General features: G+C 37.1%; 1 protein-coding gene and 2 long non-coding RNA genes across 6 annotated transcripts in view; 1 reads left to right on the plus strand and 2 right to left on the minus strand.

Annotated features, from left to right (window-relative positions):
• sgcd (sarcoglycan, delta (dystrophin-associated glycoprotein)) overlaps window positions 1-24,880 on the minus strand; it is a 208,334-nt gene that overhangs the window by 17,843 nt on the left and 165,611 nt on the right. For all 4 annotated transcript variants that reach the window (XM_016678248.1, XM_007565491.2, XM_016678249.1 and 1 more), the window contains one exon: window positions 2,235-2,307. In XM_016678248.1, the coding sequence (XP_016533734.1) occupies window positions 2,235-2,307 (73 nt within the window). The remainder of the gene's footprint in view (window positions 1-2,234; window positions 2,308-24,880) is intronic.
• The window catches only part of LOC107837806 (uncharacterized), a 2,746-nt gene continuing 554 nt past the window's right edge, over window positions 22,689-24,880 (plus strand). Inside the window, exon 1 of the long non-coding RNA XR_001663849.1 lies at window positions 22,689-22,895. This is a non-coding gene — a long non-coding RNA (uncharacterized LOC107837806). The remainder of the gene's footprint in view (window positions 22,896-24,880) is intronic.
• LOC107837805 (uncharacterized) lies at window positions 22,890-23,919 on the minus strand. The gene is made up of 3 exons (XR_001663848.1): window positions 23,756-23,919; window positions 23,252-23,351; window positions 22,890-23,128 (listed from the first exon to the last, which is right to left on the minus strand). It is a non-coding gene; the product is annotated as an uncharacterized LOC107837805 (long non-coding RNA).

Consider the following 24,880-nt stretch of genomic DNA (forward strand, 5'->3'; position numbering starts at 1 on the left):
ACAGCTGGATTTGGACTTCTGTGAATGTTTCTCCAATATCAGTGATGTTTACAATCAGCTTGATGTTGTTTCAGGTGATAACTACAGCTAAGTTCTCAGTGAGCTCTGTATCCAGTTAAAAACAATGATGACATAATGTTTTGGTCTGGTCTACCTTTTTTCCTCCGCTGTAGCTATTTTCTGTGTCTTTTAGTCACTGCTTGTATCTTATCCACTTTTGCATCTCGGTGATAAGGGTTTAAGTTTTGATTTAGAAACAATAGGCTCTTGATAAAGAGGGAAGAGAAAACGCACAAGGACAAAACATCTGTTTTCAAAGATGAACCCATTGATCTCACAGATACACAACACAACTCTGGCTCCAACAAACTGGGATCGTTACAGAGTGTTAACCACCCATGACAAAAAGCTGTTTTTACACACTTCACTGATTCGCTTATTCTGCCTTCTTCTCAGGTTAGACATTTCAGTTAACCGGAAGGTGTGAAAATCTGCAGCTGAGTGAAATGTGAATGGTTTATGAACCAAAAACATTTGTGAGTTATTGCTGTTAAGTTGTTTATGTCTATGTGGGACTTATTGCCAACAAGATTAAGCTTATAAACAGTTTTGGCTCAAATATCACATCAAACTGATGGGAATAAAATATTAAGCAGCCAACTAAGGTGATGATTTAATTGGCTGTGTGTTTGATATAAGTCATAAAGACAATGGCTTGCAAAAAAATTAATTTATAACTGAACCAAGGCAAAGAAAAAAAACAACAACAAAAAAACAACTCCACGGTAAAAAAGCATCTTGAAAACAACAGCAATCAGTCTTGTAATTTTACAACTCCATTCTTTTCTGCCTGTGTTGTTACTGCTGTCAAACTATTTTTACTGTTTGAAAGCAATATCCTCTCCTGTAATGGTCAATCTGGAGTGACAAATGAGGCTCAGCAGCTAAGTTTTCATTTCTTGAAATACACACTGCAGGAATCAACATCATGTAAGCATATTTTAAGCTGCTTTGTGCCTGTTTTACATCAATAAGAAAACATCAACATCAGAAAACATCAACAATTCATTCTTTTTAAATGTGGTGTAATATGCTTTATTGTTGGTTGTTTTCATGGTCTCACTGGATACAAATCTAAAGCTATAACTACTGAATAACTGGCCCCTCAAAAGAAAGTACTGACCCCATGAAAGACTAACTTAATGTCTATTAATTGTGTTTTCCTCTTATAGATTGGTTCAATAGCCCAGAAAAGAAATATTGAGTTCATTATAACAGAAAATGAATAAAGTAGCTAATCACTACTCCATTCAGTGTGAAATAATGCTGCAGTGTTCAAGCATCTTGTAATAGTCCTGTAGCCCTTCATAGACGAAGGGAACAGGATGGTTTTCAGTCGTTTTTGAAGAGTTCCACAACAGCATGTTAGAGTCAGATAGAAAAAATTGAGTAAATTTCCATCAATAAACTCAGAAAGTTTTAGATAAAGCTTAAAATTTCTCGTAAACAATTTGTGAGAAAATTTGTTGATTTCACACACTTGAAAAAAACAAAAACTTGGAAATTTTCTGAGCTGAATTTTTATTTGAATTTTGAAGATCAGAAAGTTTTCAAAAGTTTTCAAAAGTAAAAAAAAAATAATCAAAAACTAATAATTTTTTAATCTAGTTTCTAATACAAATATTTTAGTCCACTTGAATTAAGACAAAATAACTTAGAGTAGCTGTAAACTAATAATTTTTTAATCTAGTTTCTAATACAAATATTTTAGTCCACTTGAATTAAGACAAAATAACTTAGAGTAGCTGTTCAGCAAGATAAATCTACTCGTTTTAAGTCAATAGATACAAGCACTACGCCAATGGCAGATTTTTGTCAATTAAAATAGGAAAGATGTTGTTATTGTACATGAAAAAAAAAATCTATATTCAAGAATAATTGACTTAAAGAATCTCCTTTTTCTTGTTAAAAAGTAAATTTTGTCTTATTTTACATGTAATAAAATATTTGCACTAGACACTAGACAAAAATACTTTGTAAGATGTGCTTTTGCAGTGTAGTTTTCTAATAAACAGCCTTGGTAATGTATTCAGTGTTTTTTTTTAAAAAATCTGTATTGTATCTTTATAACTTTAATTATTTGTTTAGAATTGTTTTATGTTAATTGGTGTAAAAGAATGTCAATAAAAGGCTCCTTTCCATGAATCCGGTCTTTGAGCAGAGCCCCGACTCACCGTAGCTCTTTGAACGGCTCGGCCCTGACATGCGGCGTCTCCACAGATTTGCTGAACACTGCTCCTTCGGCCCCTGAAATCACAGAACAGAAAGTCAGACACAAAGCTGCATCAATTGAAACCACAAACCCCTTCTGTCCAATCAATGGACATAATCTGTGAGACTCTGCCAATCTATATGGCTCTAGTCGGAGTGCACAGCGGCCCTCGGCTTGCCTCACAACAAGAAGGGAGAATGCTCTTTCTGGATAATATGAGGGTTAACATTTTAAAGAAAACAGCAACATTTTGAAAGAAAGTTGGTCTATAAGGCTTCTCTTATTGCAGCATTTTATTTGCTGGTAGTCAGTAAGATGACGACCAGCAAAGCAAGGAATCAAATATATCATAAAAACACTGAGGATCTATTTATTTAAAGCTGCAGAATATGTCATTTTTTTATACGAGTAATCACTACACTGCAAAAACAAAATCTAATGAAGCATTTTTGGTTTAGTTTTTAGTCCAAATATCTCAGTACACACTAAGTAAGACAGAACTAACATACAAGAAAACTTTTCCGCAAAATATAAGAGCTTGTTTTATGTCAGAAATTTCTTAACTAGTAGTTAAGTCCATTGGAAATAATAGTTTTTATTAATATTTAAGGATGACTGACTTAAAACAAGTTAGTACGTGTAGCTGAAAAAGTTACATGAGTTAGTTTTGTCTTATTCCAGGTAGGCTAAGATATTTGTTCAAACTCACTTGTCCCATCAACAAACTGGAAACAAGATTTTTTTCAGCCATTGCTTTCACCTTACCAGTCTTTCCTACATTTATGCTTATCCGCAACTAATAGTTGTAATTTTGACAGATTACCCTTTTAATTATTGGACATTTTTCATCATAAAACTGAGAATTTGAGGATTATTTAAAACATTGTTGTGCATTTAGGACATGGACAGTAAAATAAAAAATAAAAAAAATTACCGTCAGTGACATTGAACTCCAGTGGTGACTTTCAACTCTAGAGCTCTGCAAACTGAGTCTAACTTCAACTATTACTCCTCTCTTGTTTTGCTTGATTGCAAAGAGGCACAATATAACAGCACTGAAGAAAAACAAAACACACACAGAAGGTAATTGGCTGGCCCTTCACCCCGAGGCTCTGATTGACCGTAGTGCCAGTGCAGGCGCCGCTTGGGGTAAACCCAACCGTTCAGTCACATCAAATCAACTAAGCATCAGGTGCAGATCAATAGCCATGACTAAATGCAATTCAAAGCATTTTGAGCAGCTGCTGGGAGTCCAAACAGCCATTGCTCAATGACACATTCAAGTCTTCAACAGTAAGCACGATGGAGAACCAAACTCTCAAATGTGTTAAACAGTAATTTTTGTTACGTTTCCTCAATTCACAGATTAAACGGGAATTTAGTCCGACTAAATTCCCGTCACAACATGTCATTTTCCCGACCTCTTCATTTTTACACTGCGCTTAAAGGAGGGTGACAAAAATGTTTTTTCTGTCAAATGAAGCCACGGACTTCCTTAATTGTTTCTCTTTTATTCTTCCATTTGGGTTTCAACTGCTTCTAAAAACTGAACAAGCACTTAAAACAACCAACAAACTCTTTTTGGCAATAAATGAATAAATTTTGTGGTGTCAGGAAAACGAGTAATTTCAAAAACCTTTCAAATGTAATGTCACAAATCTTCAAAGCCCAGTCCTGTCACCTAGCAACTGAAGTGGACGTCCAACATGTTTTGACAAGACCATAGACCAATTCTACCCTGTTCAAGGAAACATAATAGTTCACCTTTACATAAAAATGGACTTAATAAGACAAATATGCAAAAAATATTTTAAAGTATTGGCTCAATAATCATTTACACATTTACCTTCAAACAAATCTGACTACTTTAATGGTGAAATAAAGTATTACATATTAGCTTACTGTTGAGCAAGTAGGATTAGTCAAACATTCCTCTCAGGGGGTAGATGAAGGTGCCACAGAGAGCAAATTTTATTTTGGAAATTTAATGAACATAACCACATGCTTTATTTTTTGGAAAATTCACTCCTTTGCTGCAAGCAAAATACATAAAAACTTATTTTATACTGACAACACCTGGACTGAAGCGCTTCTGGCAGAACAAGTCTGACATATTTTGCTATTCTTTAATTAAACAGGTGTTTAATGGTTGACTTTCTCTGAACACCGGGAATATTTACAGTCTCTCTCCTTCGGGGCGAACTCTTCATAACGCAGATAAACCTATCAAAAACAGGGAAATATAAAACATCTCTATGCAAATTCATGTTCTCGCTCACCCGTGTGGAATAGATAACTCTCTCCTTAATCACCCCTACAGGTGGAGGCACTTCTGTTCCTCTTTTAAATAGATTGAGTTAATTTTTGAAAAACGCCTCGTCAGTACAAGATGTAAATCAGATAGAACAAGGTATGGCTGGTTAATATGTATTTTACAGTACTATAATTGACCATATAGTGTGAAAAAAGGCAACCACTAAGTGTCAGGTCTTTTCAATCAATGTTTAAAAAGTGACATTTCAGAGAAGCTTTTGAGAAGCTGAGGTAACATTTAAATTATCTGCTGCTTGCTCACTCAGAAATAGATTAAGAGGGAAATAACACTCTGTGATGTTTGTATGCATAGATCATATTTTTATTGGTGGTATATTCTAGAATCCTAAAACAATAAGCGTGGGCTTTTACTGTGGTGGTCATACAGCAACAAACTTGATTTAGATCTGCATTTTTTTAAATGACAAAAATCAATTATATTTGATATTTTTAATTAACAGTCCCTTAACTACTGACCACTTGTTTGGCATTTTGTGCACAAAAGACATAACTTAAAAGAAATTTGACTCTGCCTTGAAATTGGGTCTCTGTCTCTTTAAGAATTTCCTACCCTTTCCGACACCCCGTTCAGCATGTCATCAAAACAATGCTTCCCCATGATGCCGTTTACAACTGTTCTTAGGAGCTAACATTTGTTTCTCTGCCATTAACACATTTAAGAAAAAAAAAAAACTCTATTTAGAAAGGAAGAATGTACAGCTCAGACATAATGTCACCATTTGATGTGGTGCATCAGATTATAGCATAAGCTAATTCATATCTGCAGTCCCTTTACAGGTTAATTAGCAGCATGTTCTTGAGATGATTGACAGTGCTAAGACCCTCCTCCTGGCTCTAATTGGTTGTTTTTGGTCAAGAGTGGTGCATTTCTTTACATGGCAACATGAACTCAGGGAGAAGGTGGAGGAGATCAAACTTTTCACAGATTATCTGTCTCATATTACACTGTCACGACATGATGAAAGCTCTAACAACTATGTAAAAACACTTATTTTTTATTTTATATAAAACTTAATTCTCGCAGCTTTAAGGCCAGATCAGTTTATGAAAGTGAGAACCCAGATGTTCAGCTCAACTTAAAATTTGTCCATAATCAGACTCCTCCACCGGTGAAAATGCAGATATTTTCAGCTCCGCTGCCTGGTGGAGAAGCATTCAAAGGCAGGGGAACAAGACAGTTTCATTCATGTGCACCTCCGGTGAATAAAGTGTGATTTATCTGATCATCTGGATCACACGGTGCACATGAATAGTGAGCAGGAAGCAGCAATACGTCACAGCTCTGACATGTTGGTGGAGCGTTTGGGGCGGAGGGTCAGGATGAGAAAATAAACGATGCCGTTAAAGATTAATGCGAGCGCCAGAGCAGCTGTGTGTCCATGTGAATCCATGTCCGTGTCGAGGTGTTTATGAGGTAGTACTCCGAGCAGGACCAGATATCATCAGCTGAGGCTTGAAGTATCTCAGAGGTGATGAAATACAGAGACATACACGCCACAAAAGAAACTCCCTGCAGGAATAATCTCGGTGATTGGTTGAGGCGGTAGACATGCATGAGCGACACTGACTGAATACCAAAAGCCTTTGTTTATCTGCTGGCATTCATGAGCGCACAATCACATAATTCTGACATTTTACCATTGTTATATGAACATTCCCCCATCCCATTCTCACAGACTGTGAAAAAAAAAAAAAACACACACACATACTTGGATATATTTTTATTTTAAGCAGCCAATTTAATGTGGATTAAAGGTAATGGCAGCTTGTACCAGCTGTGTTTGCCAGCTGTAATAATTAATAACAAAACACTTGTCTTCCATCCTGGTTCGAGTCAAAAGCCAAAACAAAACGTGCCAAGAAGAAGAAATAAAAATAAACGGTGTTGGTAGAAAGCCAATTATGCATTGAATCATAACAGTGAACTGTTGACTGAAGAAGAATGGCGTCTAAGCAGACGTTGTAGATCAGTTTGACACTAACTGCTGTTGCAGAGCCTACAGTGTCTTTTGGAGCTGAAACTGATGGAGTGCAAATACTGAGAACTTGAGGAGACTTTCCACCCATTCAGATTTAACACCACATTAAATTAGGTAAGCCTGTTCAGCTTCCTGCTGTAGTTTCGCTCTTTTCACATTTTACTACATTTCCCCAAAACCTCAGGTCTTCTGACACAAGGCACTCCTTTTTTCTCCACAATTCAAACTGCAGGTCACACTTCTGAAAGGCTTTATCACCTGTGTAGAGTAGGCAGATCAAATTGGTCACCATGTTTCACTGGTCACTAAATCAATTCTAGACTCTGATGCTCAGAGGGAAGAATACAGAGTAAAATGAATAATGCATCCCTGAGGAAGTCAGCAGCTGAAGGGAGACTGAGTGAATGTAACAAAAACATCCAGTTGGATGAAAGAGGAAAATGAAAAACAACATATCTGAGTGCAGACTGTTTATCAATCAAAAAGAACATCAACAATTTTGTCGGTCCGTCCGTCCATCAATACAGTACTAATATTTCCAAATAGGCTAAAATAGGAGTTGATCTAGAAAAGCACAAAATTTCAACACAAAAAAGTGAAGTGAAAAATTAAATAGAAGCAAAATATCATCTAAAAATCATTTACCAGATTTTATTAATATCCCTTTCAAATAAAAAAAAGGCTTTTTTATTTTAGGAAGTAAAAAAAAACCCACCCTCTGCCCCCAAAACCCTAAAGATGATAAAACTCAATGTTGCTCGAATTTAGGCCAGCTTGGGTTCATGTTTATACACTGTACTACAGTGCTGTCCTGGATTTTAATGCATATTGTCGATATAAACACAAAAACTGATTGATCATTTCTGAATTTTAATGTGTGCTCTGCATGTGGCAGCAGGGTTATCATTAGCAGTCAAAGAGAGTTTTGTAGTTGGAAGCTTGCAGTAAACAACACAGATACAAGAAGATGATTTGAGGAACAAGGAAAGCCCTCCTATTAACCATCAGGAATTCAATGTCCACTAATCCCCAGAGGTACAAAACCCCCTGACTGATTATCATGTCAGGGACCAGTAACCTTTCAAAGAAAGTCCACACTCCACTACCACTTCTCTGCTGGGAGCTCAGCAAATCTGTGCAGCTTCAGGTTTCCAACCATGAAATTATGACCGCTGACTAGACGTTTGGCGGCGTGAAACCCACTCTATTCCTTGTCAGAGGAAATTCGACTCTCCACGCTGCTAGATAAAAAACGATTTGTGATGATCACTGTGTTCCGCACTGATTTGGGGATGAAGGGTAATTTTCTGTCATGGTGTACCCAATTTCCCTCAATCTGTCTCAACCATCTCTGCTGAAACTTGTAACTGTCTCGATTTCCCTGAAAGGGCCTGAGAAGGCATGGAGGAAAGATTCAGTTTAGAGTCCTGAAAACAAAAAGCAAAAGTCAAGTCTTCAATAAATAGTTTATTAAAATTAAATAATAATAAATAAATGAAATAATCCAGTTGTATTGACTTGTATTCTTGTTGACTTGAGATGAATTATGTCAAATTAGATTAGTTTAAAGGGATATCAGAATGTTATATTATTTTAATATGTATTTTATATTATGTAAATTAAAGTTCATTCAAGTATGCAAGATATATGTCTGGTCTGATGTCTAACATTGTTTAGGTTTTATTTGGATCATTTAGATTTAATTCTGTAAGATGAGCTACTCAAGGAACTGAGATAATGGTACTTGAGCTAACATTTTATGAAGAGTTAAGGACCTTAACGTAGCAATTGAAATATTGAACAAAGTCAGCTGAGATATAATCTAAAAGCAGCTAAGCTAACAGGCAAGTAAGAGCTGTACAAAATAAGGTTTTTAGACAATGGAAAGTTGAACTAAAGGCTAATGGTGACATGATCTAAGGGCTAATGAAGACTTGTGCTAAAGGCTACCAGAAATTGAGCAAAGGGTAATGCAGATTTGAGCTACAAACTAGAAGAGAGTTGAACAATCTGCCAACAGAGGGCATGCATATGAATATTATCAATAATTAAGAGGTGAGAATATAGCCAACACAGAGTTTAGTTTTTGGAGAGCTAGGCTAATGGTTAAATGGAGTTGAGCTCAAGGCTAATGAAGCATTGAGATAAAAGAAATGGTAGTTGAGTTAAAGGCTAATGGAGAGTTAAGCTAAAGGCTAACATAAACTTGAGCTAAAGGCTAACAGAGACTTCAGTTAAAGGTGAATGGAGATTTGACCAAAAGGGTAGCAGAGAGTTGAACTATCAGCCAACAGAGAGTAAAGACATTGACTTCTGAATATTTGACATAATGAAGAGGTGACAATACAGCCAACAGAGAGCTTTTGGAAAGCTAGGCTAATGGTTAAAGGGGAGTTGAGCTTGAGGCTAATGAAGAATTGAGCTAAAAGCAAATGGTAGAGTTAAAGGCTAATGGAGATGTGAAGGCTAGGGTAGAAATTAGCTAAAGGCAAATGGGAATTTGAGGCAAAAGAAAACAGCGAGCCAATAGATAATTTAAAAATGGCTTTTAGAGGGATAAGAAATAAGCAAAAGGATTGTACAGTTTTTCCAATAAATCACAGATCTGATGGTCAAACTTATTTGGGCTCAGTGGGAATCTGGACTAATGCAGTAATAACAGAGATTTGATGCCAACAACAATGGATAACTACGAAAAATAAATTAGAGAATTAATCTGCAGGAAACAGTGCTGCAGATTACACAATATATCCTGAAAACCTGGATAACTAAGAGGAAAATACAACCAAGAACAAAAGAGCTGAACTGCCCACTCTGGAGACCAGTTATCACAACAAAACTGCAAACTCCTTGAGGTGAGTTTATAACTTTCTGAAGACAAAGAGTCCTGCGTCCCATAACCCTGCAGGTCCAGAAGGTTTAATATTCACCCATTTAATATTTTTTCCCTCTGCTCCCTATTACCCTCCTCTCACTTTCCATCTTTCCCATGCTCATTCTCTGCTGCAGAGTCTATAATATTCTCCTCTTTTAGTATTTCAGTCAGACTGGAGGTGTAGCTAGCAGCCATTTCTAATAAATAGCCATTGCTCCCTACTGAGACACTTTGCCCTTTTTCTCTTCTCAACAGAAGGCTGTAAGGAAATCAGCAGCTTTTATAAAAAGGGGCAATTCTCCACCTCAACAGTAAGCTTTGGTTGCCAAACAGTGTGTAAAAAGCAGATTACTGAAAGTAAAAAGAGAGTTCAAAGATGAGAAAAAATGAGCAAGGCAGTTTGAGTGGAATCTTTCTCATGCTGCATGTATCTAGTGGCAGCATCTCCCACATTGCAGGTAAATATGAATAATTTACCCGTGGTCATCGCATCCCTCCTCTGCTCCTGCTCTCTCTTTTCATATTGCCTCGGGATGCTGACAAAGCATGAAGCTCGACAGCGATCGGGACAAAAGCAAGTGACTTTATATCAATCCTCTGAGTTTCAGCAGTGATACACAACTCCATCATCCAACCTAGCCAGCACCAAGTGACAAGCTGTCATTCCGAGTTGAATAATACAGGCAAACAACAAGCGGCTATAGCTAACACTTCCAGGAGGCAGAGCAACTTATTTCACATATTATGATACCTTTTTTATGTGCCAACAAGTCATGACACTGAAGTCTGTAGGAGAAATGAGATATTTTTCAAACCAAATCTTGCTGTGGGGAACATCAAGGCCCAGTCATCATTAGCTGTGTGTTAGCCAAGGACCAGCATGTGTTTTTATCCAGCTGAAAACGGATAAATTATCTGACCAAGCAATTATGATCTGAGTCTATCCCTCAAAATATTGTGAAAAATGGCCTTACTGAAACCATCTTCTCATTTTTTTTCAGCAGCATGTGGCAAAACATCCTGCGATTTTGGGTTTGGGAGGAAAAAAAGAAACATTTTAACATCATTATGGGGCAACTATTATGTTTTCTTGAACAGGTTAGGATAGGTGTATGGATATGCCTGCTCATTACATTTTCTGCACAAAATTATTCTCACATAATGAAATGTCAGTTGCTCAGATTTGAATATTTTGAGCTCTTTTCAGAATGAGCTGTTTTAGTGTCTCTGTCACCTTTAATCCAAATAAGATACCGGTGGCCGCGGCCCTCAACTCAACATTTAGACTTGCACTTTGTACATGTTAGTATTTCTGCAAACACTTGTGTTTTCCAGCAGACATTATGCAGCACATACAGTGGTAAAACAAACTGGCCAAAACAAAAATAGCATCACTCATCACTTTTATTAAGGTAACTGTACTTTAAAGTTACTGGTGGGCTGTAAGCTGGCCAGCAGGGTGTTATAAATAAAAGCTAATACCTCACGATGGACATTTGTTTTAAATCTGAGTTAATAAAGTAAGATATATTTCTAAAAGCAAAAACATCCAAGTGAGTCAATGCTTTTTATAGGCACTGTATAGTCCCATTTAAATACTGATGAGTCTCAATTAACCACTATTTTTATGGGTTTTATTTTTTAATAGTTTTTTTTCTGTGATAAAACTAATGTTAGGCAGCTCTAACACATTCTGCGCCACATGGTTTATTTACAGGCCACTGTTATCTTTGTTGCTTTTGAAACGCAAGATTAAAAGTAAAGAGTTGCCTAAACGGTCTGTGAAAGGATGCACCACCAACTGATCCAACAATCTTATCAACTAAAAAAGCTGCAGAGCTCCCTTTGTTGATGATGCCACTGTAGAAGTATTGATACACCTGAGCAAGTTTATAAAAAGACATAACACTGCCATAGTGGGGAGAAAAAGTTTGAAAAACCTTCGGAAAGTCTTCATCAAACTATTAATTTGGCTGGTTGAAAAGATATTAAGAATGTTTGGATTCTTAGACTAGGAGTATAAAAAATTTGTACAGTTATCTTCAAAGATAACACACAGTCACTTCAGTAGGTAAATCCATTCAGCTGCAATGCTGGCTCAGCCAGTATCGCTAGAGAAACTAACAGAACAGTATTAATTTTTTAATAAGCTGTTCTTTTTCTAAGGACGCTTTGACAAATCCCAACAACTTGGCATCAGAGCTGTATAACCCAAAACCGCTTGGTAAAAGTCGTCTCTACACAATGGTGGGAGTCCAAACTAATGTAAGGAAAGATGCATGCGGACATTTTTGGCTGTGCGGTTGGTTACATCAATCTCCAATGATGATTGTAGATGATTATGAACCAAAAATCTTTATGTCTGTGTGTTTGAAATGTGCAGTGATAGTACTGAAATCCTGAACATCTAGATGAGGGACTAAAGTGAGCAAAACATTGGATTTTCCTGTTGAGGACATCATCTTGAAGATCAGCAATTTACATGGGTTTGCCTCTGAGTTTGTGCTCTACAAGTCACCTCAGTACGGTCCTCAATGCCTTTAGTTACACCTTCAAAAATGACATGCCCGGAAACAGTTTTTGATATGTATTTGATGTGCCTGTTAGACAAAAAAGAAACTGAAGTCCAGCTGAAAGGCAACAAAAACTGCCCCAGTAAGAGATCTGACAAACTTATATTAGGGACCAACTGCTTGGAGACACTGGGCCTTTCTGAAACACACTGTTCACCACACTACACCGCTATTTAAAAATGAAACCCTGGCTAATAGATAGACATTTTACATTCTTTTTCTTTTCTGAACCTTTTAGCATCAAGAGCAAAAGGCAACACCTTATTCTCTGCAGGGAAATTGTACTGTTGAGTGGTAAAGATTATATAGTTAACTGAAGGTGTTTCCTGAGAAGGAATCCCATCATAAGTAGCTCTTCTCCTTATACTGAATAAGCACAACAAAGGAGCACCAAAAGGACACATACAATGGAATTTCCTAAAGTAACCTTCTTTTAATTAGAACAGAGTTGGATGTATTTGGATCAAGGTGATAGTCATGTAAAGCAATAGTCACTTATAAGGGGTGTGTGAAATGTATAGGCATCTCTTCTGATCTCCATCTTTGTGACTTGTACCTTTTCAACTCTATGGTGCTAAATCCAGCATCATATTCATCAGGTTATATTCCTTAAAAGGTCTTGTGGGTTTGGGGATGGGGACGTGAACCTGTCTCACCAGACTTTCCTTTCATGTACTTGTTAACTGCCATGTAATCAGCCCTTATCTCCTGATCTCCTGGTCAGTCGATGTATGAGCGGCAGACTCGGATCAATACCGACCCACCTCACATTTACACTCTGCCGCGCTCGCTCTTTACCACTTCAGTTTGCCTCCTGCCCTGTCCCTGTTTGTCTTGTAAACATGAACAAACAGACTGCATGGGGGGAATCGATAAAAGCCTACGCAGGGTTTTATTTCAACAACCCGCAGCGAGAATATTACAATGTTTTTATTTCTAAAAATGTGACCTCAGTCATGTCTGTTTTTCTCGCTCTTTATCTTTACTCTTGTTCAGTCTGGTTCTTCCTGACCTACTTCAGCAGCGTTTGATCCGTTCTCATACTCAGTTCTTTATTTGATGACGTACCTCCATTTGATTTTTTTTTCTCCCTTTATGTTCACACTGCCTTAGTTCACGTTCTCCTGTTTCAACATCTTATCTCATCACTGTTACTTTTTTCAGTCTTCTTTTATTTATTTGGACTCTTTTTCCATTTCCTTCTTAGTCGTTGTCTTCCATCGTCACATTTTGCGTCTACTTTTGGTCTTTTGTGCCTTTTCTGTAAATTCTTCTCCTCCTGTGTGTGTTTGTTCAAAATTTATTTATAGCTCCCATTAAATTCTTTTGCTTTGCATTTTGTACATGCATGCAGGCCCAGCCTGAGGTAAAAGTAAACTTTGCCACTCCTCTGAGCCAAAGAAACATTAATATTCTCAAAGAATACGTTGATAAATGTGAGTTTTACACATACTACACAAATATTTATTCAGTTTTTGCTACTTTCATCACATTTAAAATTTTAGTATCTGACAAAATAACCTGAGTAAATACAAAAGGCAGTTTTCAAATTAATATTTTATTTGTTACAGACAAGAAAAGTTATTCAACCCAATATAAAAAAGTAATCTCCAATATAAAAAAGATGAAAAGGCTTCAGTTATACTTGTTGCTTGTGCCCTTTTTTCCACTACACTTTTGCCTTCCACTCAACTTTCAGTTAATATGTCTGGATACAACACTCTAACTCCCCAGTTTCTTTAGAAATAACCTTTGATGCTTTCCTTCCTTGTGCAGGCTTCCACATACTTATTTCAGCTATACATTTTTTTTCTGTATTGAAATAATTTTCAATATTTGCCTGTATGCCAACATCCTTAAACTCCACAAGACTTATAATATTTGAAACACTTGAAATTTTCCTCCTACAAACTATGGCTGCCTCCGCATGCCCCTTTTTGTTAACATTTTTGTCTTTACAGTTATTAGCTCATTTCAATCTTTTTTCAGTTTTCAGTTTTTATTTCTCTGTCATTTTTTATCTGCCCTTTTCTTTCCTCTGCCCCCATCTTTATTTATTCATTTTTGACTCTTTCCACATCATTTTCTCATTTACATTCAGATGTCTAGACTGCTTACTTCAGTCCTCAGATTTCAATTTGTTTCGTTCAATCATTTTAAAATTTTTTTTACCCCATATGAATGTTTCTTACTTCTACCCCACACCTCTCTCTCTTCCTATCATCCAGTCCAGAAATCAATCAGAAGTTTAGGAAGCATGGGACAGGAAAATCCAGCTCATGAGGATGGACTCGGTGGGATAATTCTGCTTGTAGTCGCTGATATCGCTCACCTGTCTGGGGAGGTAAATGGGGAGTTGATGCTTGTAAAGTGTGAATATATATAATTTGTTGTATTGTGCTGAATGTCTGGGATTTTTTTTATAAAGAAAGAGAAACTGTCCGAATCATAAAGTTCAACAAGAAAAGTAATTTAAAGCAGGATTTATAAACACAGTTGATAAATCTGTACTGGTAGAAAAATACACCAACAGGAACACTAACTCTGATTTTACTGTTGACCACATTTCTAAATAGCCATAAAAATGATCTGGGAACTATTCACTTGACTGAATTTAGCTTATTTTTGTTTTATTAAATACATATTGTATTGGTATGATTGAATGTATTGTTTCTTATGATTATCTTTGTTTCATTGTCACAATAAATTTAAGTTATTTATGGTAAAAAAAAAACACAAAAAAACATGCCCTGACAATATCAGAAATGTTAGTTTTTCAATTCTCTCCACTGTTGATTCTATGAGAGCATAAATAAATATCAGTAAATTTGAAAATACGAGTAAAGGCAGTTACTATGTGCAGTTCAGTAATATAAATCACACTTTCCTAACAGATTAAATTATGACCCATTTATTAATGACATCAACTCATTTGAGTTTTGAAAGATTTAAACCCAAACTCAAGAAAATCCAAAAAATATCAGTTTCTTCCATCTGTGCAATCTAATAAATGAGCACTTTGCTTAATTAAACTGATGCTCTAATCTGTGATTCACATTCCAGACAGACTTAGAAAACTGAAATAAACGATCCAAAGTTATTCATGTGTAAAAGGAAAAACAATAAATAATCAAAGCTGTTTACCGCAGAAGACAAACCGCACACAGCTTCACACGTTACATATCTGTGTGATTTATACAGATGATGTTGCTGTAGATCATGATCCGTTACGCTTCTTGAAAGCTTCATCTGTAAGAGTTTAATTAAGACCGCGTCTGCACATTTACAACATGTCAGCGCAAACAGAAAATCCTCCTAAGTTATCGGTTCGACAGGATGAAAGGCTGCTGGCAATCACTGACATGCCAGGAGAAATGAAACCAATAACTTACAGAAATGATGATTGTGTTCATGAAATTAAGCTGATGCATTAGAATACATGAAAATATACAACCTATCTTTGCACATTAGTTTTCCTCACTGCCTGCTTTTTAAACTCTTCTTAAAATTTCAGGACTGTGTTCACCATACTGCCATAAGAATTTTTATGTTGTTTATATTTATTTTTAAGTTTAGATTTTCATTTTCTCCAAGCCATAGTAAAATTAACAGAAACAGACACTTGAAACATATTATTTTTATGTGTAATAAATCTATACAATATATTTGTTACCATCATCAAGGACCTTTCAGGAACATTCTAATATTCAGTGACATGAAAATATGTCACTTGAATATAAAAAATGGTGTTAAAGTTGCAGCATGTAACATTTATAAAAAAATATTTCTGTACGTATTTATTGAAACTGTCACTATGTCCTGACAGTAAGAGGCAGACAATCTGTGAAAAAGATCAAATTCCTCCGCCTTCTTTAATCAACAAAGGAGTGTCTTAGCGCTGTCAATCACCACTCGTGTGACGCTGCTCATCCCTCCCTCTCTGCTAACCTGAGCATGGCCACCAATGAAAACGGACACATGAGATTGATTGACAGCACTAAGACCCTCCTCCTAGCTCTGGTTGTTTTTGGTCGGAAGCGGTGCATTTCTCCAGACAGCAATAACAGCTGAGGAAGGAAGTGGAGGAGAACAATCATTTCACAAATTATCTGTTTCATAACAAACTGTCATGACATGGTAGCAGTTTTAACAAATATGTAGAAAGCATATTTTTATTGAAGTTACATACTTATTTTCAGTCCACCAAAATTTTATAAAACCATCATCCACATTCAGCTTCTTCCCTCTTATTATCTGTTTTTTCTGTTTCATCTAATGTCTCCTTTATCTATTTAATGTGAACATGTTGACAATTATTCGTCTGCATTTGGCTGTTTCTTCTTCTATTCTGCTTTTCTTTTCTGAGTTAATTTTCTCTTAATGAACCCATCTTATAAATCCAAAGAGGATCCAAAGCGAGGGAGGAAGAAGGTGAAGACGAGGACCCTGGACAGGGTCAGGAAAGGGGGAGAGGAGGATGTTAGCCTCGCAACAGGACAATGAGATTGCACATTATCGGGAAATATATTTAGCTGTGTGCCGTCTCATTACAGCAGGTCAAAGTGAGCTGGAGGAGAGTCGGTGCCAAACGGAACAAAACGAGCCACGGGACAGATTTAACAAGAGGGGTGACGGGCCGCCTGCAGCGCCAACAGACAATTAAAATCCCTCCATCGCCACTGAAAGAAGAACTCAGTGGTTATTGGCTGAGGACACATATTTTTAAAGAGGTAAAATGTGGAATGCGGGTGCACTCACATAATCTCTCCATGTTTGACAACAAATCATAGATAGTCTTGGGCATTAATACTTTTTTGGGTCAGGTGAGCAATTCAAACCAGCAATCTGCTTATGGAAAATCTCTGTATAACTTTACAAAGTATTTTTAGTTAATCACTGCAGATCTGCACCATTTTATTCTTGGTATGATGTCAGATTAAATGTTTTCATTTTCTTTAACCCCCTGGCAGTGGAAGACATCAACTTGATGCTGGTACCAGACTTGAATAATGATGTATGCTGGTAGTAGGAACAAACATTTCAAGAAAAGTATAACTCCAAACTCCTGGCTGTTCTTTCTCTATCAATCACATTAAGGAAAATATGCGTATTGTGTAAGGATGAACAATATATCACTACTGGCCGATATGAAGTAATTTTTAATATATAGCTTTGGTCTAATAAAACAGTGCCGATATTTAAAACAGATATTTATCACCATCTTGTTGCCATTTGTCTCTAGAGGGGGAGAGATCTTCTTTTTTCAAGGTGTTGAAAGAACAGTGAATATAATATTGGTAAATCACAATTATGGGGCATAACAGCAATATTAATATAATTAAACTGTTATATTGGTGCATCCCTAAAATTGTGTGTGAGGGAGAGGGGGTTGCAATAATTTGTCACCAAAAGATATATAAAAAAATAATACTACAAAGTTTTCTTTTGCAAATCCAAAAGATTTGCAAAAGAAAACTTTGTAGGAATTTCTACTTTTGCTGTTCAAACTATTTTATTCACTGTCCATCCTGTGACTTATCATCAATTCTACGTTTACGTTTCAACATATGATTGAAAGAAATTATTGCTGTGTGCTGGTAAGCTTCACAGGTTCCCTCCTAAAGGGAGGTTTTAGAGAAGTGTTTGTGTTTACCAGGCTCTGGGCTTCAGATTAATGATTTATAGTCAAAAATATTTGTCAGAAGGATGATATATTGATATGTCAGTATTGTTAGTTCGCAATTGTTTTTATCATTTAAGGAATATTTCGAAGCTGCAAGCTATTTTATCATTGAAGGAACTAGAAATGATTGCCCATGCTTTTATTTCTTCTCGTTTAGACTACTCTAACAGCCTTTTAGTGGGTCTAAGTAAATCCTCCATGGCTTGCCTTCAGTCTGTGCAAAACGCTGCAGCCAGGCTTTTAACTAAAACCCACAGAACAGCTCACATAACTCCTGTTCTGGCCTCTCTGCATTGGCCCCCAGTGTATTTTAGGACTCATTTTAAAATTTAGGTTTTAACTTTCAAGGCACTTTATGGTGAGGCTCCCAAATATATGTTGGACCTTTTGAAGCCTCTCTGTCTGTCTGGGACTCTGAGGTCTGATGCTGCTGACGGTACCCAGAACTCATTTTAAAACCCATGGTGATAGAGCATTTCAGGTGGTGGCCTCGAGGCTCTGGAATGCTCTTCCCCTAGTAACATGCTATTCCATTTCAACTGACTCATTCAAAAAAAGTCTCAAGACTTATTTCTTCACACTAGCTTTCAGCTAATTTTTGTTCACTCATTTTAGATTCTTTTCATAGTGTTATGTTTCCTTTTTTTCTGTAAAGCACTTTGTGACTTTTCATGTCTGTGAAAGATGCTATATAAATAAAGTTTACTTACTTACTTTACTTATTGGTTACTTTACATGCTGGGATTGCTTATGTTGAAGCAATGCCAGCATATGGTCGTTTTCTTAAATGGTGTTAAAACAGTAGGGAAAGATACACAATATAAGTAATGTGTGTAAATATTGTTTACTGGTCAAATCAGTAATATTAATATTGGATATTGATAACAGCAAAAATTTTTATATCAGTGCATCCTTGATACTTGTTATTTTGTCAGTTGAAAATTGGTATTTATGGAAACATTCAGCTGCTGCACGTTTCAGCCAGTCAAACAGACACTTTTTACAATTTGACTTGCTGAAACCTTTTTTATTGCCACCTTGAATTAAATTTAACCCCCCCATCCAGCCCCCCCCCGCCAAAAAACAACAACTATAACTATAGTTATATAAGGATGATCCTGACACACCAAACTTTAACATTTTTAAGGCCAACTTACTTAAAAAAGAAAAGAAAAAAAAGAATTTAAGGATGCACAGACACCCTGTCCTGACATTCTACACAATATTGGTTTCATCAGAATAAACCAAAACGTCAGTAAGCCTCAGTAAATTAGAACTACATTTCTTTTGCCTGTATGTCTAATTGTTGCAGTTAAACAAAAAGTGGACATTAGGTAATAATGTCCTTATTAATTCTACTGAATATAAAGATAAGCTAAGCATCAAAACATGCACCTCCGTAGGAACCTGTCCTGCATGGAGGCCTGTATGCTGCTGGTAGAAGCTCTCACTGTGCATCCCTTCCATTCAATCAGCTCCTGTTATCCTGATAATGACAGAGAGCCATATGGCAGACACAAACACAAATGAGGGCAGCGCCCGGGCAACTGACAAGTGGCACTGTATTTACACAACAAACAAAAAGATCCATCCTGACAATTAGAGCATGTGTGGGTGGAGCGTCTCGCGTTTGACGCACTCATGTTTGCCTTCTTGTGAACGCATTAATCAGCACCTAAGCAGCTGTTTGAATCCAACACGAGGCGGGAGTGGGCTCTGAATTAAGACTCTGCTCAGCTTCACCAATTCACTCAATTTAATTCAAAAGTGGAAGTCATCAGTAAAGCGCACAATGTAAAAATAAAAATGTGTGTTTTACTCAATAACAGATTAAATTATTAGAAATGATATGCAATATCTGATGGGGCACATGAATAAAGAATGTGCCAAGTCAGATCTTCCCACCTATGATGTTTAGAAATAGAACTGGGATAAGAGTTCTGTGATGGCCACCCCAAAACACTGACTTTGACTTAAAACACTGTATAACCACTCTGGTTACATCCTTAGTGTCATTGTCCATTTGGAAGATTTAATTACACCCAAATTTTACACTGATTGTATTTGTTTGGTGATAAAATCTGTTTGATGATCTGAAACTTTTACCTGAATCTGAATCCATTTTCAGGTAGGGTTGTGTAACATATATTTTTTGTGTATAAACACATTTTTTTCAGTCTTCTACAGCTTTTATAAACCTTGTGCAAAATAAAAACACAAAGTCACTTTCTCTTGTAACTTGCATTGCATTGACGTCTTACATAATGTACTTTGTTTCGCTGTTCCTTCAATGTCGCTTGTAGGAACAATCAAAGATGTTAGATTAAAGAAGTTCTGCTGTGGAGGAACAAAACTTAAAACTTTTCAAAGAGTTCATTTAACTGCCCCACCTCCCTTTTTCCAAAGTCACCTTAGAGCAAACTCAGCCATCACTGATGAAAGAACTGCATCATGGCTGTCGGTTATGCTTCCTCACAAGATGTTATGAGAACATTACTGCTAGCGCGCTCGCCTCCTCGCTCACACAGATGGCCCATTATGTGTCGAGGAGGATAAAATCAGAGAGCACATAACACTCCTGAGCTGCCTATAGAACAAACGCTGCCTGTCAGTGACATCTAACTGCCTTTGCAAAACAAACCGGCCCAGCTGTGAACGCTGCAGACACCCTGGCCGGGACTTTGGCTGTGTTCGCTGGAGATGGAGCCATCTGCCCTGGGAGTAGAGGTGCACCTTATTTCCTCCGCTATGATTACTGTCTAATCTGGCTTCCTGACTGCTGGAGCTCAGGCTGGCCCTGGAACAAAGCTGTGGGAGATGTTCTCACACCCTGCAGACAGCCAGGTGTCAGGTATGCATCTGTGCAGGAACCATTTTTCCTTCAGATGGAGATGGAGTCAGTTCTACATTGAACTACTGTCAGCTGGAACAAGCCAGAGGTTCCATAGGGGAACATCTGAACATTTACAGATAAGGAGTTTCTTACTCTTTGTTTATGGCGATGGTGGGAGGAGTTCACCCCTATTGCTGGTTCAATCCCTGCTCCACCCGCCTATGTCAAAGTCCTTGGGCAAAGACACTTGATCCGCCTTGCCTGCTGGTGGTGGTCAGAGGGTCTGGTGCATTGCAGCTTCACTTCTGTCAAACTGCCCTGGGGCAGCTGTGGCTACTATCCAGTAGATCCTGATTAACTACTGGACTGTGTATCAGAAACTGAAATTCACATTTCAGAGTAATGTTGTTCAACTCTTATTATACAGCAAGTTGGCCACAGCAGGTTTGGCCACAAAGCTTTATTTAAAACCAACAGGTATTCATATGTTTACCACAAAACACTCAAGTTTTGTTTGATTGCCTGTTTAATGATGAATCACTAAACAATTCATGCTTACTCAAACAGAGTAAGCATGACTCCTACATAAGTCTGCACCATGAAGCAAACCCATGTGTGCATTTCATTCTCTTTATTGATCTATTGATCAGAGCCAAACACAATCTCACAAGTAAGCAGTTACTACACTGGGTAGCACTTTTCTCATGCACTCGAGATAGCACCATAAAATGTGTCTGTCTTAGTCTGGCTTTAAATATACTCTCTGCTGTGACGCGGTCCCCTGCAGTAACTCTCAAGTGCCTTTTATGGTCTTATTACAGCTTAACGATGTCCACTCTGGAGGAGGGAGAGCTGGGAGTAAAAGGAGGAGCAGCCTGAAGCAGTCAGGGTGGATATACAATCCAGATCGGGGGAGATCTGATGAAACATAAAGATCATCCAGAAAGTTTTGTGTGGAGGGGAAATATTTCCTGAGGTGGCAAGTTAAAGATAGGAAAAGAGGTTTCATTTTGTATCCATTACTAGGATCGGGTATATCATGTTGTCAGAGTTGCTGTCAGTCACTGCCATAAATTGGACTTTAATGCAATAGTATTCTAAGAATAGCTTCACTGGAGAGGATTCAAAAATATAAAGTTGAAATATAAGTGATGCATTTGCAGCTTTACTGCTGCTATAAATACATAACAGACCTCAAAAACCCAAAATATAAATAATAAGCACCCAATAAATACCTCACATCAATACAAGCAGTTGCAGTTGCAAATTGTTTTTAGAGCAGTCAGAATTAAGTACAAACAAGTTCTTCAAGCAGCTGCTTCCAGGCAACATGCTAATGCACATCTTCACTTTATAAACTTTCTGCTGACTTGTGAACATTTTTCTCTTACGTATTTTTATTATTTTTACTTTCACAATCCTTGATATAAGCCATATTAATGAATAAAACAATTCTGAACACTAGTGAAAACAAAAAATTGCTGAAATTTTTACAAATGCCCATTAATTTCCCAAACATGTAATACCTCAGATAGCCACTAGGAAGCCAGTAAAACAGACTTTACTTGTATAGTAATAGTTGATAACAGAGGAGTAAAAAATATGCTCATGAAAATAACTCAAACAATAAATGATTAAAAAAACAATCACAAAGAAACTTTCAGGTGTCTTGATTTGATCTATATAAGCAATTATTTTTTTGTTGTCTCGTCTTTAGACTGTGCCTTCACAGCAAATCCAGGAGGCCCAGATTAACACTGTCAGATTTGATTTCAACACTTTTAAAGTGTCTATATGGGTCCACACCAGAAAGTGTTAATTTAACTCTTTTTGGAGAGTTAGTACCTTAACTCTTATAAAGTGTCAAATATCAAATCTGCTGGAGTTAATCATTTAACACTAACACTAATTCAGTGTTAGATCTTAATATTAACTCTCACAGAGTACTTCTTTAACTTCTTAAGAGTTATTTGTAATTAATATTAAATAGGTACTTTATTGTGTTGAACTTTTAAAAATTATTTGGAAAATAAACATTTAATAAAGAGGCAATGATTTTCTCAAATACATTTATTTCAAAATGTGCACCATAATTACAAAACATATTACAACATGGAATAATGTGCATGTTTCACATGTCGCTTTCCTTCACATATTGCTTTTTAAAAGGTCTAACATATCAGCTGGGCAATACAAAATGCAGTATGCTTAATACATTTTTCTTCAATACAATATGCATGAAATTGTTCAAAGTACAAGGTGGAGAAAGTCAAGCCTGTATCAATGCATGCAGTTCATGTAATATGATAGAGCACATTTTCTTTTAACAGGTAGATTGCCAGATATGTACAGTACATAACAGACCAACCTGATATTCAGATCCATCATTTCTTATCCAGTTTCTGTTTCTGTTGATAAGAGACAGATCCTCTCTGCACTCCACCAGAGAGATGTCCACTCACTAACAGGTTGTCTTCAGGTTGTTGGGCTGTTCGTGAAGTTTGGCCGGAGACACCAACATGCTCCTCTACTGCATTGGACCGTCTTCAGTCTCTGAGTACTACAGCCAGTGTCGGTCTCTGGATCATAACAAACAAAAACCATAACAATGAGAAATGGAGCGAAGGAATACATTTTTACTACAACTCTAACAACAAGCCTCCATTACAGAAATGTGGAGTTTCAGAAATATTAACACTTACATAATCATTTCTGGAGCTTGAATCTTCGAAGAATCCATGGAGGGATCGGGAGGGAGAGGTTAGGCTGACGACTGGAGATTCATCCGCAACCAGACTGGTTCTAATATATACAAAAAGGCAATAAAAGGATTAAAAGATGCTGCAAAGCATATATAAGAAGACACAACAGCGGGAATAATGCTCTCAACGTGAAAAAGTCTTTTACATTTTTTTCAAAGGAAAAAAATCGATCAGAAAGGTTGATAAATCTGACCAATATGCATGTAAACGTTCAATATAATGAAAAACATACTCCAGATTATTACAGATCTGTTCAATTTAGCCAATAATTTGATTAAATGTTAACCGGCTCGATATTTTTCCAACATTTATACTCCGCTAACATTCGGCATGCTAAGCTAAATATGCTAACACCGAGCCGTGTGGCGAACGTGACGTCTTTCATACAGGTTGAGCTCAACTCAAAATAATAGTTATAAACCATCTCAGAAAAAAAATACTTACCAAGCGCAGTTAATAACTCAGACATGTGGAGAGTAAATAGTCCTGAAATGATTTGGCTTCTGTCGCTTCGCTTCGGTGGGAACCTGTGATTCTGGGGCGGAGGCAGTGAATGAACTCCTTCAGTGTTGGAGCCGCTGGTGGAGTTCAGAGTTCAGAAGTCAAGAGTTATTGATTCCATTTTAACACCTCTAGATTTGATACGGAAACACTTTGTTTTAACACTGGACTTTAACTACTAATAATATACACCCCAGATTTACATAAACAGAAAGTGACTCTATTAGAGTAAAATTAACTCTACTTTTGCACAAAGTCTAACACCAAAACATTTAACACTTTTGAATTTGCTGTGTTCCCTGCAGTCACTCCTCACATTGAAAAGAAAAGCATTAAAACCCTTTCAACAAAAATGAGAGAAAAAGCACTTTTCTGTGGGTAAACATTTCACTTTCAGGCCAACCTGGAGCCAAAAAGGCTGACTCAACGCCTGCTGGAGGTCCACAGGGCAAAGACAGACACAGAATAATGCCAAGTTCTTCTGAGCAGCCGAGAAGAAAACCCATCAACAACAAACAGGCCGGCCTCATTACAGAGAGGGTCACAGCTCCCGCAGCCAGAGTGCAGAGGGCAGCGGACATCCAATGTTTCTCAGGTTGTGACCCTCAGCTGCAAGCTGAGAAAGGGCCGAAGGTCAAAGTTGCTTCATTAACAACAGAAAGAAGAAGTCCAGCTGGGTAATGGTGCCAAAACAACCAGCTCTCACATCTATGCTGGAAGTTGTTTTCCTAATCTGATTCACGGATCATTTGCTTTAATGACGACTTTCTGGCTCCTTTGTGCAGCAAGAAAACTTTTCTGCTGAGTATGCAGTGGAGTTCCACAGTTTCAGGTCCATCTGAATGCAGATGGTAACAATGATAATGATTCTGCATGATGCAGAGATATAAGTGAAAGCCAGGAGGCAACAAAAAAATTATAGCACATTGTCATTAGTTGTTTTTGCTATTTACAAGACCTCTAACTGGAAATAGTACTCCATCCATCCATCCATCCATCCATCCATCCATCCATCCATCCATCCATCCATCCATCCATCCATCCATCCATCCATCCATCCATCCATCC

The sequence above is a fragment of the Poecilia formosa genome, unplaced genomic scaffold (genome assembly GCF_000485575.1).
Source record: "Poecilia formosa unplaced genomic scaffold, Poecilia_formosa-5.1.2 Scaffold177, whole genome shotgun sequence".
Classification (NCBI taxonomy): Eukaryota; Metazoa; Chordata; class Actinopteri; order Cyprinodontiformes; family Poeciliidae; genus Poecilia; species Poecilia formosa.